General features: G+C 36.8%; 2 protein-coding genes across 4 annotated transcripts in view; one reads left to right on the forward strand and one right to left on the reverse strand.

Moving 5' to 3' along the window:
• Positions 1 to 8,928, forward strand: part of LOC105263159 (uncharacterized) — a 17,412-nt gene extending 8,484 nt beyond the window's left edge. For 2 of the 3 annotated variants that reach the window (XR_891886.1, XM_011299188.1), the window contains exon 3: positions 7,757 to 8,682. Coding sequence is in view for 2 of the 3 variants with exons in the window: in XM_011299188.1 (XP_011297490.1) it covers positions 7,757 to 7,847 (91 nt within the window). In the remaining variant the exon portion in view is untranslated. Of the gene's footprint in view, positions 1 to 7,756; positions 8,683 to 8,748 lie in introns of those variants that run through there. The other variant, XM_011299189.1, reaches the window with a different exon arrangement.
• The window catches only part of LOC105263157 (uncharacterized), a 12,796-nt gene extending 1,791 nt beyond the window's left edge, over positions 1 to 11,005 (reverse strand). Inside the window, exons 1-2 of the mRNA XM_011299187.1 lie at positions 10,724 to 11,005; positions 1,212 to 1,297 (exon numbers count right to left, since the gene is read on the reverse strand). Of these exons, the coding sequence (XP_011297489.1) occupies positions 1,212 to 1,292 (81 nt within the window). The 5' untranslated portion in view covers positions 1,293 to 1,297; positions 10,724 to 11,005. The remainder of the gene's footprint in view (positions 1 to 1,211; positions 1,298 to 10,723) is intronic.
• Between the last annotated feature and the right edge of the window lie 2,476 nt (positions 11,006 to 13,481).

Raw genomic sequence — 13,481 nt, forward strand, 5'->3', positions numbered from 1 at the left:
GCTTTTTTTTAATATAAACATTTAAGCTTTCAATTATAATATTAGGACTGCTTCAAAATTATTAAATATTTGCTAATTAGCTCGTTGTAAACAACCGAACATGTGCAGTTTTTCTGGAAAACTTAACAAGCGCCTTTATTGGGAAGAAACCTAAAAAGGAAGATCAGATTGATTTTCAATCTGGAGTTGTATTCGGGGGATTATCATTGCCGTTCAAATTTAAGCGATGTTATTGCAGCATTCGCGAAGGCTATTCGGTATTATACAGATTATTTCATGTCATAGGTGCCTGTAATCACGCGATTCTAACCTCGCTTCACTCGGTATGACATAAAATAGTGTACGAAACTCCTGCGTTATGGATCTTTTGACTCCTGGGATTGTAAAACTCTCCTTCGGCTCGTGTTACACCCCTCCCATGAGCCAAGAAATCTATTACGCACTTGTTGCGTAATATACTATTTCTGACCCACCTATCGACCAATAGAATTGGGCCATTCGTCATCACGTGGTACGAGCTACACGGTTTCAAATTGATAATTTTTTGAGAATTTTGCATGTTACTATTAAACATCAAACGAGCTGAGAGTTGCAATTAAGTTGTGGATTGATTAAAGGATTCTTGTTTTGGGCATGAAATTTTCTTCGGGTGTTCTTATCTTATTTGAGTCTTCCTGCAAATAGACTTCGTCTCATGGTGCTATTCTATCGACTGAAATTTGAACGAAAAAGTCATCTCCCGGATACGACTCGAGCTTCGCAATTAATCGAATATTTCCGCCTGGGGTCCCTGTAAACAAACGAGCTTATCAAGTTTTCCAAGAATCAAGAATTCAAGAATTCCACCGTGAGACAAGTTTGATATTAAAAAAATAAGAATGCAGATATCAAAAGTATACCGAAATTATTCAAGTTATCAACTAATTAGTCAATTATTAGTTATTATTAACTATTTATCGGCTAGTTAATTTATTTTATCAATATTTTTTTAATATCACAATTAAATCCAATTTGTCAATTTCAATTAGTGGTTATATCAATTTAGTATTTCTATATTTCATATATTGTATTTATAAAAGATAAAATTATCAGTTGAATGAAGACGACAGTGCTATTAGCTGAAATTAGAAGGGAAAGATTTTTCTTAAAAATCCTTAAAATTGTTTTTCGAGTTATTTGGAGTTCCTAGTGATATGCCAACAGGAACAAACCTTGTGTTCACGATGTGCCTGAAGGATCATCAGGTTGGTCCCCAGCAATATCAACGCCACAAGATTTCTTATAGACTTCATGGTAGCTGCAACAATAATACCGATGGTCAGAGTGAATGATAAATTTTGATAGAGACTGCCGTTATTTTTTGCAACTGGTATCAATGAAAAGACCTTTCGTCCGAGTTGACCAGCAGTCTCTCTCGGTTCGACGACCGGTTAGCCATTACGTCACCAGAACTCGCCCCAACGCTTGCGCATTTTCCACGTGAAAAAATAATCCCCTTCGCTCACTCAACCATAAAATTGCTTTTCAGGAATTCCCCCCCCCCCCCCCCCCCGCGATCATTTCGCATTTTTATTATTTTTCTCGGGATTCCCCCAGTTCTGTCCACAAATACTTCACCTCCAATTGAGTCAAATCGACGATTAAACCTCACTTTTGCTGTTTCTCGCTGCGACTTCTTGCTAGCGGCTGTTCTGTCAGTCGTAAAGAATCAGGTTGACTTCTTTTTTGGCGACAAAATCGTTCGAATTCAATCAGTCGGTCTGGAAGAAAGAGAATCGCCCGCCATTGCCGGGATCTTGATACAAAATCCTACGTTTTTCCTCGGTAATTTGAGTTCATAGGAAGACCGATGGAATTTAGCGAAATTCTTTTACAACTGAATCTAACAAGTTTCGAAGAATTCCCTATTGTCATCTGACACAATTTTTTTCACCAACCTCAACTCTTTCAGAACTTTTCTCAAACTCTGGGACACCGCTTTCGCGACACATGGACTGCAACAATTTTTCAATCCTCTGTTCCATTTAATCTGTGCTCTTTCTCTCTCTTGCAAAAAAAAAATCGTGTCGCAAGAATCGAGAAAGTGAGTTCCTCAGGTGGTAACTCACGCGTTATACAGGGTGTCAGAATCAGTGTTGAAGAAAGATCGTGAGAGGCAAAAGACCAGAGAGATAAAGGAGGAGACATAGTAGACCGAAAAAAAAGAAATTCCCTCAGCGAAAAAAAAGCACACACAATCCCCGCGAAGATGAAGAAGAAGAAGAAGACCGTTCCAACGCGGGGATTATTTTCCTGAGCGAATTTATATTCATGGGATATTTTTTGTTGACCTATAGCGCGGTATCTTTGTTGCTCCAGGTTCGTTGGATTCTTCCCTTTTTCTCAGACATCTGACGATTGACTCCCACCCCCATGCCCGATATCCCCAAAATCCGGCAGCTTGCAAAACTCATTTCACCAATTTCATGTACATTCCCGGATAATTGCACTGGAGAAAAAAAAAAATAGGTGTTACACCGTTAATGAGGCCCTCCGTGACGAACGTGGCGAAAAAGACGAAGAGTATCTCCTCCCATAAGCAACATTAAGGAACCACTGAACCCGAAAAATCCCCCGCGGCATAGTTCGGGAGCCCTCCCGGTGGAAAGAATAAATATCAGGTGTCTACGGTGTCCGTCCCTGAAAACCCACCTCAGAAGTCCCAAAGGCCCTCTTTGTTGCTGCGCGCCACCTTCTCTTCTCGCCTCAGCACCACAACATGACCCAAACCGGACCTCCGGCTCCCCAACCCCCTCCCACCCCTCCATCCCTCTCAATTTTCTCTCTCGTGTCCTCACCAGAGAAACGAGACAGACCGTGACCCCCTCCCCCCCCCCCTCCCTCCCACCAAAAAAAGTGATTTAAGCGGCGGGGGTGGAAGGTGCCACAAGATTAATTTGATTTTCAACCAAATTTGACGCCCCAAGAGCCGCAAAAGGGTTCCGCCCACAAAAGAATGAAATAGTTCTCAATTTCGAGAGAAATTTTTTCGTACACAACGCATTTATCCCCCAATCATCATTCCTTATTATTATTCGTTGATTTTTTGCTGATTGCTTTTGATTGCAATGGTCAGAGTAAGTAGAGACGCTCATGACCGAAAGGTACACGAGGTCCTGTTAGACGACAATGAGACCTTATCTTTTCCCAAGTCACAGCCACAAATCAATTGCAGGTGTCAAGACACCTTTGATCTGGACTTTGTAGGGCAACAGTCGGTGTTAATTCAACATAAAATGCCTATTTTTTCTGCCTTAATATTGAATTATTAATGGATCATTCAATATATTATTTAGGTCTAAGTTACTGAGACATTTATTCATGATGTCCTGAATACGAAATCAAATCCACGAAGGGAATATAAAGATAAACAATGACTCTAACCAATGCAAGAACTGACAGTTTTTTCTCTATAGGTAATCATATATTTGCAAGCCTTTGTGACCAGAGTTGGTCTCGTGGAGATGTTGGAGGTGTCAAGACGTCCCTCGTGTTTTTAAAGGATAAAGAAAATAGTGGAACTTATACCGTTCTTTTTCATTCTGTTTTTCTTCCCACCTTCGATGGAGAAGAAACCGTAGGAAGATTCTTTGCTACATACAGGACAAACAGTCTGTTCCCAAGTCACAGTTCCAGATCAATTGAGGGTGTGAAAACACTCTGGTACGAGACCCAGATGATTGAACAACAGATGCAGATGCAATTTGAATTATACAGAGTCATATGCCAGTTAATTCTCAAACCGAAACAGCCCAATGTTGTATACCCACTATTTTTGATATCTAGTTTAACACATATCGAATAATTCCCCATAATTTGTTAGCAACAAATATACTAAAAACTTTCATTCCATTTTACCACCTTCCATTCCCAGGAAAGTTAACAAATCGTTATATTTCACCAATCATAATAAAAAATACTCCTCGATACTTTCCCCAGTACCTCGGATCCCTAATCCGGCAATTTCCCTATATTTCCTGCAAACCCCTTACTTGGGAGTTTTCCCAATAATTTCATTCCCACACTTAGGTAACTTCCTTCTTGACCTGATGAAGCCAACCCCCACAGGTCATATCCTTTCAACCCAACCAATCAACCACCTTGGGCCTTTCTCCTTCCACTTTCTTTCCACCCCTACTGATTTTGCACTACGACCCCAGCTCTGAACTCTGCAGGATCAACAAATCAGATTAAATCGAATAGACTAAGCGAGAACAACGAGAGGATATCCTCAATTAGAAACTCTGTTTTACGTTTCAACTTAATAAAGATTTCGAGAATAAAGTTTGAAGTTTCTTTTTATTTCATCGGAATCCAGCAACAATCCTTTATAAAGTATTCTTCATTAGCACGAGAAAGGCATTTCTTTTCTAGAGAATTGTTCGGGGAGTAACTACGACCACAACGAGAAAATTTTAACTAGGAAAACTAAGACGAAAGAATAAAAGTTAATGTTTACGACAATCAAGTTTCAACACATGCTTTGCCTTAAACCGTTCTCGAATGTGAAAAAAAGCGATTGCAAACTAGTCCTTTTTGTGGAAGTGTTTTTTTCGCAGTATATCATAGATCTTTGTCGAGTAGTTTTTGTACAACAATGGAGGATCTACATTTCAATGAGATTAATATTTCAACGAGCTTTATTGTTATCAAATTTTTGAGTGGAGGGGAGGGGAATCTTGTGATTATGAAGTTAATGCGCAATAGTTGTGAATGTGTTTGCGTTGAAAACAAGTATTTCCTTTCTGTCTTCTCCATCGAGGCCCCCCTCCAGTTGATTCTTTTCCAGCGGATCACCTTCGTCGGTATCTTTTCCCGCCTCGCAGGCGTTTTACCGCGCACTTTCCACATTCCTTGTCTCTATCACATGAGAAATCGCCTTCTCTGTCTCTCGATAAAGACCCCCTTACCACCTCACCTGGTTAAAAGAACACGAGTCGTGTGGTGTACGTCGAGGACAACAACACACGTACCAATGTGCGTATAAGTTAGCCTTACTGGTGTACCTCTGGACCGAGAGAATGGCCACATCCACCAGAGAGTGAGCAGGATGGAATTTTCCTTGAGGCTCAATTGATACCATCGATCCTCCATACACTCAGAGAAAAATACATTTTTGTTAATATCCGCATTGAGATTGTGAACAACTCATCTTTGTCATACTGTTGGAAATCATTTTCGACGTTAAAACGAATAAGCGACCCGCTGTAACAGGTTGCCGGGAATACTGGAAACACTTAGGCTGTTTATGATCGAAACAGCCCAACACGTGGACCAACCCCATAGGCAAAGGGCCTTGTCTTTTAGACAAACCTGTCACCCTGGACAGACTGGAGACCAGGGACACTCTTTTACGAACTCTCGAGCAAGCAACATTGGACATTAACAACCTAGCCTACATTATATCGAGTCTTTAACTAAAGTTTAATTCTTAACAACAAATGAAGGATCGAACCATCCAATTAAATTGTTTACAATGTAAATTTACCCTAAAATATGCAGAGGGAAAAATTTGACATTTTAAATGGTACTTTCAGAAAAATTACCGCGGGAACTTGAAATTTTACGAATTTTCTGGAATTTTCACGCTCTCACGGAAATAATCCGTGACACCTCTGCAACAGATTGGAAATATTATCCCCCATTGGGATAATTTCTCGCGGAGTTACATTTGTGGAGCTCCTTCGTTATTTTTTTGGAAATCTTTCTATTCACGCAATGCTGGTTTGATTTTTTGTTTTGTGGGTTTGTAGCCACTTTCTGTTGGAAAAGATCAGTAAATTTCTTATTTACCTTGAATATTAAAAAAAAAAGATTTCTAGGAAAACTTGGATTTTCAGACTCATCCTGAAAATTGAAAATCAAATGCAATTTAATTGCTAACAAATTGAAAATTTATAGAAGTTATTGGTAATCAACTCGATTGTAAATCATTCCGGAATAGAACAGAATTACAGTTGAATCAAGTGGACAGTAAATTAAATAAAACAATTACAATTATTTAGGGTTATATGTTCCAATTGTCTCCAGACATTTTCTGTATCGAAATAACAAAAGTGTTTCAATCTATCGATCCTTGAAAACTATCAGTAGGTAACCGATAATATTGGAATATTTCCCGTTTCTTTTAAGTTCCGTCTTTATCTGGTATCTCGAAATTGAAGGTGAACAGCCATATTGTTGTATACACACATTATTTATAGGGAAGGACGAGGGCGACAGAAATTTTTGTAATGGAAATATCACTATTTCATTTCAAGTCCAGTTTACTTGCCATAAACTAGTCTCGAAAAAATCTACTCATCTGAGCCTACCACTTTGCATTTTAATTCAAAATTTGTTATTTTTTTGTCAACGCAATTAATTTTGAGACCATGTATATCCATGTATATCTTTGTGCATGCATATATACACATGTCACAATTTTTCAACTGAAACTTGATGAGGGGGAGGGGGGTTAGTCAAATGAAAAATCGTTACGAAATCATTCATTCTCTCATTCTCTTCTATTCTCTTTCTTTCATCAATTTTTTCTGGTAAAGAAGGAAAATATTTAATTTTACTTATTTACCATTCGGTAATTTTCAAAATTAGTTCAGTCAGGACTTCAGCCCCAGATTAATAATTAAAGTTCAGAGAATCCGATTAACAAAATGAATAATAATTTTTCAAATTATTCAAATTTTCTTTATCTTAAATTAAAGAATGAGGACGATTGCTTCAATAATTTCAGGGCATTCAAAAGCAATTTTCTAATTAATTAACCAAAAACAATTACCGTACAGAAAGGCTAAAAGCAGTTATCGACTTTTTGTCACCCAAAATTGGGATAAAATAAGCAGAATAGAGTAGGAGAAGGAAGAAGTCGCTGAAGCTATCATACCCTATCATACGAGGAATCGAAGAAATTGTAACCGGAGTTTTTTTCTCCAACATAAATTCCTCGGAAAGAAATCCTCTGGCGGAAGTTTCATTTGGAAAAATTGCCACAGACGGATTGAGCAATTAAAAAAAAATTTCCAAGTGACAGTGTAAATTCAGTTCATTGTTTCGTGGAAAATAACACATTCATTTGTGTATTATAAGAAATCTGGAATGAAGAAGAAGAAGTGGCTATCGGAGCCGGATAGATATGCATAAGTGGAATAAAATCGAATCCCAAATTCAAATTCCGGTCGGGACTATCTTTTTTTTTTAATACACATTTCTTGTAAAATCATATCGAGAATTATTTCCCGTGATGTTACAAGATGTGGAACTCTATATAAGTTAACGATTTTTTTTAGGTTTGATAGAATCGTTAATTATTTGCCGGGGAATTTTTGTCGAGAGAAGCAAAAAAAAAGTTGGGGAAGCGAAGAAATTGATTTTCTCCATAAATTGTTGAAATTAGCAGTGAAGATGATATTTGAAGAGTGGCAATGAGGAAAAGAAGAAAGAGTACAAGCACAGAAGGAGATGGGTAGAAAGAAAAAAAAGGAGGGAAAAGTAAAAAGGCGGATGAAATAAAACGGAAAAATAAAGAAAAAATCTATGGGGAAAAGAGCACACGGGAGGCTGGCCAAACACGCTGGACGTGTGGCGCCATGGTGACTCCTCCTTTTTTCCTCCTCCTAAATCCTCGACTCCTTATTTTCGTCTCCTGACCATTCGATGTACTGGGGCTATCATCATGCTTTTGTTTCTTCACCCATACTAATTCACCCCACCTTTTCAGGAAAGAAGAGGAGCAACCGGAGGATGATGCACTGGAGGAGGACCGACATCCGAGCAAGTTTTATCCTCAAAACATGGGACTCCGGTACTGATGATGAGCTTTGAGGAGCATTGAGCGACTCGTTAAAATGTAACGACATTGTTGGGTTAATGTGTGAGTCTTTTAAACGGTTCCTTCAGGCTCCCACAGTATTTCCTCCCAGTGCTCACTCTCCAAGTTTATTACCTTCTTCACCTGTCGACTCTCCGACATTCGTCATTTTTTCACATCCAACAATAGCTCCCAATTTATAGAAAGTATGCCTCTACACAATGTGTATAATAGGCATTCGAAAAATACATATGTTATATATAATTTGTTTAGATATACTGAAAATATACACACCGCATATAGTTTATATATTTAAAAAAGAGTACTGGTGAGATAAAAAGTATTTAGCATTTACAGAGCTCAAAGTTTTACTCTGAAATTTTTGGGGAACTGATAATATGAAAAACATGGAATTCCTTTTTAATGCATTTTTGAACTTTATTTTTAAGAAAAATCAGTGCAATTTCGCATGATCGTCCCAATATTAATATTCCATTAAAAATTCAAATAAATTGAAGAATCTCTTGTTTATAGTTATTTCGTTATTGCATTTAGTGTTGGTTCTAAAATACAGACAGTTACGAGTCCACAAAATTCCAGTTTTTTTGTTCAAGTGTTCTTAAACATTGATTCAAATTGAAATCTATCGATTCGAGATGGAAATGTGGGGAGACTTTTTGGACTTGATTCAGTTTCCAACAAAAAAGTTATTTAATATTTCCCTTCTAATCAGAATAGTTATCGAGATCATATTCAGCGAAACTGTAAGATTTTACTTTTCATTTTACCACCGCATTGATGAAATTATCATTTTTTGATGTGCGGGTTGTAAAAATGATATTTTAGTTTAGATAAATTGATAATATTCAGCAAATATTAAATTTAATTTTTTTTCTGTTTAGGGATTATCCACTTATCCAATTATCACGGAATTTCCATTATTTAATTTTCCAATTACCATTAAAATTGCCGAAATAAATACTTCGGTAATCGGTAAGAGAATTGTAATTGCATAATTGTCATTTAATATCTCTCTCTATTTTTTCAATCATCAATCAATTGATCAATTCCACATCTATCAATACCAGAAATTTCTTAAAATTATAATGCGAATGTTCTCTGTCTTTTTAATCGTGTGTGTTTAAATTAAATTCTCATCAGAAACGTTGACTCAATTTGTTATTAATTTTTAAAATTACAGAAAATTCTTCTTTTCATGCTATACGATGATTCATTTGAATCTTCAAAATTCCATATCAACTACAATTTAATTCGTAAGATATTGAAAATTCAAATAACAATTATCTGAATTATCTAAAGAATTACCACGATTTTTTAGTGCTATATACTAAAAATAGATAGTTATATAAATATTCAAAGCCTTAAGGATATTCTGCCGGTATTTTGTCATTTTTTCTATTTTTCTGAGATTTATTGAAAACTATCGATCGGTTTGCGATATGAAAATATAGCGGATGTCCGCTACAATATTACGATACACCAATTTTTATAATTTTTCATTAAAATTTATTGATTTTTTATTAAATTTTAGCGAGAAGTTACAAAAATTAGTGTATCGGGATGAAATTTTATGAAAGAGTCAATCATGATGGAACGGACAAACGCTATATTTTCATATCCCAATCCGATCGACAGTTTTGAATAAATCTCATAAAAACAGAAAAAATAACAAAATACCAGCAAAACATCCTTAAGCGATTCATCAACGAATAAGAATTCTCCATAAATTTCATGCATCTGTCTTTTTAAACTAGGAGTTATATGAAGATGACAATTTTGTTTAGGTTTTATAGATTCAGTTGAAGAAGTTGGAATTTGAAGATTAGTTTTGTAAGAGTGAAGAAACTATTACAAAACTCAAGCGACAATTTCTCGGGATATCCTTGAAATAATGAATGGATTTTGGTGGAGATAAGAGAGCGAGTGTAACCCCTTGGCCGTACATTGGAAGACTATACGGTACTTCATGTGTGGATAGTGATGACTACCACTCGTGTGGTACCTTGTGATACCTTGGGCTCCATCAGCACAATAACCTCCACAATTCCATATCCTTCTACAACCCTCGCCCCAAAGGGCTAAAATTTCTGGGCTAAAAAACCGAGAAACTCGAGAGATCCGTATCCAATGTCCCAGTATGGTAAAGCTAACGCTGTCCCCTACTCCCCAAAAAACACCGGATAATTAAAACGAATGTCAACGGCTCGTTTAAAACAGGAAAGGAGAGATGAACAAATGGTGAAAGAGATAAAATCCCATTTTTTTTCCTCTCAATTTTTCTCTTTCTCCTGGTGATCGTCACATCTTCTCCTCGCATTTCCGGCCCAACCTGATGAGGAAGATAAGAGCCTTACCCCGATCAGTTTTCAGTTTCCAGTCTTCTCCCCCCAGGAATAAAAAATCGCCCGATTAAAATTCCCCGGAGAATTTTAATCATTTCAATGATTCATGGGAAAATGTTAAAAAAATGTAAAACTTCGATCATCGACTTCAAGACGATGACATCAAAAAGTTCGTCAACTGCGAGAAAATAAAAAAAAATCGGCAGATGGTAGGAGAAATTCTCGAGAGGTGCAACCAAAAAACAAGCAAAACGCCCTGTAATTTCTTAAAGCCTCACCGAGCCACCGATCCCCAGGTTTCCATCACCCTTCGCTTGCCGATAACGATCTCGATCTTTCTCGCCTACGGGGGAGACGGCAAAAAATCAGAGCCCCAGTTGCAGATGCCTCTGGCGAAAACAACCGAAAAAACCTCCCCCAAGTAACCCCTCGATCACAATCCCCTCACACCCTCTGGAACCGATTGCCGATCTCAATTGCGTGCCCCCTTTGCAATTAAAAAATGGCGACTCACCTGCTGTTGAGAAATAATCCAACAGTGTTCCAACCGGAACAATACTCTCGACAAACTGTCAAGTCACACCTAGGTCATCATTACCGATCTCCCAAAAATTCGAGAAAAAAAAAATGATCACGCTGTTTCCCCCGGACACTTAGCCAAGAGGATAAGCTCTGGGTCACTCGAATCGACCGTAGAAATAAAAAATGAAGATAAATAATGATTGGGAGAATAAATATTGAATCGTGGAGTGAAGCTAAAAAGCTCGATCGCCAGTGCCCCGTGGCACGAAACTGCTGCCGATCTCACTCGTCTCTCTGATGTTCCGTTCTACTCTGCACCAGAGTTTCTCTCCCTCCTCTCGACACATCATCCTCTCTCTCTCTCTCTCTCTCTGGAATTGATCCTCGGATGCTGTTCAATCTCGTGAAGTACCTCTCTCTCTCGTCCCCTCCTATGAGGCCGGCCCTCCCCGCCCTTCACTTCTTTTTCCAGTACCGATCGGTAACCTATCTGTTTTTTTTTTTACCCCTCTCCATATCCCCTTTGAGATTTCTTCAACGAAATTCAAGAGGTAGGGGCACAAGAGGTGGCAGGAGGAAGAGGGTGGAGATGGAGCTGGAGGAAATGACCGTCTTTCACTAGGTATTTTTCATATTTTTTTATTTTCAAGACGAGCGCAATGTAAAAATGTAAGAACGCCCGAGGCATTACACCTCGAACCAGTAAAACTTGTCGTGTTTCCTTCTGAGGTAAATGGGAGGAAAGAGGGCTGGTGGGGAATTTGTAAGTGGGAATCAAGGTTTATGGGAAGCTTAGGAACTATTCTGTAATGTATTTTTTCCGCTTTTTTTGTCATTATTTTTTTTCTTTTAGTCCGCGACTTCTTGATCGTAAGGATTATTTACATATGCAGAGGACTGGAACTAGTCTCTAGAATGAGTTCTTTGGAAGAGCTTGAGAGATACCTTGATTTAGATAATTTTTTGGTGGATATCCGAGGGAGATGGCGATTTTTTTGTTAAGATACTTCTTGGAAGTCTTCTTTCACTATTCAACAGAGGTCTTATGGAAAATTTTGTTATTTCTTTAAGACTCGAAGATATTTCTCGGGTTGTTACTCTTTACCTCTTTATAGCATGTTTGTTATTAATTTTCATATAGTCACTCACATTTTCCTGAGACAACATTTGTTGTAAACATATGAGCAACTACTTATCCTTGAGTTTAATTACACGTTAATAAATTAAAAGAATTTATTTACACAGTTGGTGATTGGTTTTTAAATTATTATTTGATTAATCGTGACAGAGAGTTATTTTGCAGGTAGGATTTTGTTTAACTATTGTTTTTCTCGAATTTCGAGGGATTTTTCATTATTTGGAACTGGAAATTTTGAGGAGAAAATAACATTCGTGCAAGATATTGCGATTTTTAAAACTGATGAATTAATCAATTAATTAATACTTATAAGAGGAGGGTAGGGATTTTCATTAATTAAAAAAACACATTTTCTATTTCTCATTTTCATAAATAAATCATTGTAATTATTGAAGGCTATTGATGAAATACTGTGGTTCGGGAAAACATAAAAAAAAAGAATTTCCTCTGCCCATTAAATTTATTAGAGCCAAATAAATTCGTGTGAGACAGGAATTTAAATGGGAATTTTATGTTGAGACTTCAGGTATTCAGCGATTCCAACTGTATTTACTTGGGACAAATTATTTTTTTCTCAAGGAAGACACAACTAAATAGCGGGAGGTGTAAATATATACTGGTGATGTCGGCTTCTTTTTTCCTTCAATTTTATCATAATGTCCTGACAAGAAGTATGACCATCAGTTGAACTAATTTCAGTGGAGGCCGGGTGATAAGACTGTTGTGAGGAAAATGCCGTTTCCGGTTGTTGATAAAATAGATTGAAGCAGCTGTCGATATAATATACAAAAAAAATGGCAATTTTGAAAAACATTTATTATATCTCGCCGTTTTCATGAAAAAAAACGAAAAACCTCAACTGAAAGACTATACCGTTAAAAATTCCTTCAAATATTTGGATATTATGAAAAATATTATGAAGGTGAATTTAATCACTTCAAAGTTGAGTTTTTAACTTCGTGAAAAATGGATGGATTAAATTGTGCTTTGACTTTATGTGAAGATTAAAAAGACTGTTTTTCAAAGACTAAAATATATTTTTCAGGTACTGTACCAATAGATACCGAGAAAACTGGTAATTCTTCTAATAAAAAAACGAAAACAAAAGTTTTTTCTACGATCAATGAATTTATGGTTAATTAATTAAGGAGATTGTCTTCAATGATATTTACGATATATACACAGATATTTTCAAGAGATATAGAAAAATCATTGGCTCACTATAGCACACTCGGCTATTCGTCAAATGTTATTGTTTACTTTCGCTTTGCTCGTCGATTACATCAACATTAAAAATTATTAGTGAAAAACTATAAAAAACTAGTCATTAAAAATGAATTGTCATTGATCGGTGTAAGATAAAAATCAGCAATGAACATTATTCTTGCAGTATTGATCTCAAAAACTGTTTTTAAACACTATCCACTACTTAACTTCACGTACGTGTGTTCCAACATCCTGCCTTGGTGGAAAGGAACTATTTAGTCATATGTTTCCAAATATCACAATTGTTTATTTACTGACCATTGTGTTTATTATTAAATCGATGAAAAATCTCGGAAAGCCAAATGAATTCATGTGATTTCGAGTATCAGTCATATTTGAATTCAAC

This window comes from Fopius arisanus, unplaced genomic scaffold (assembly GCF_000806365.1).
Source record: "Fopius arisanus strain USDA-PBARC FA_bdor unplaced genomic scaffold, ASM80636v1 scaffold00013, whole genome shotgun sequence".
Lineage (NCBI taxonomy): Eukaryota > Metazoa > Arthropoda > Insecta > Hymenoptera > Braconidae > Fopius > Fopius arisanus.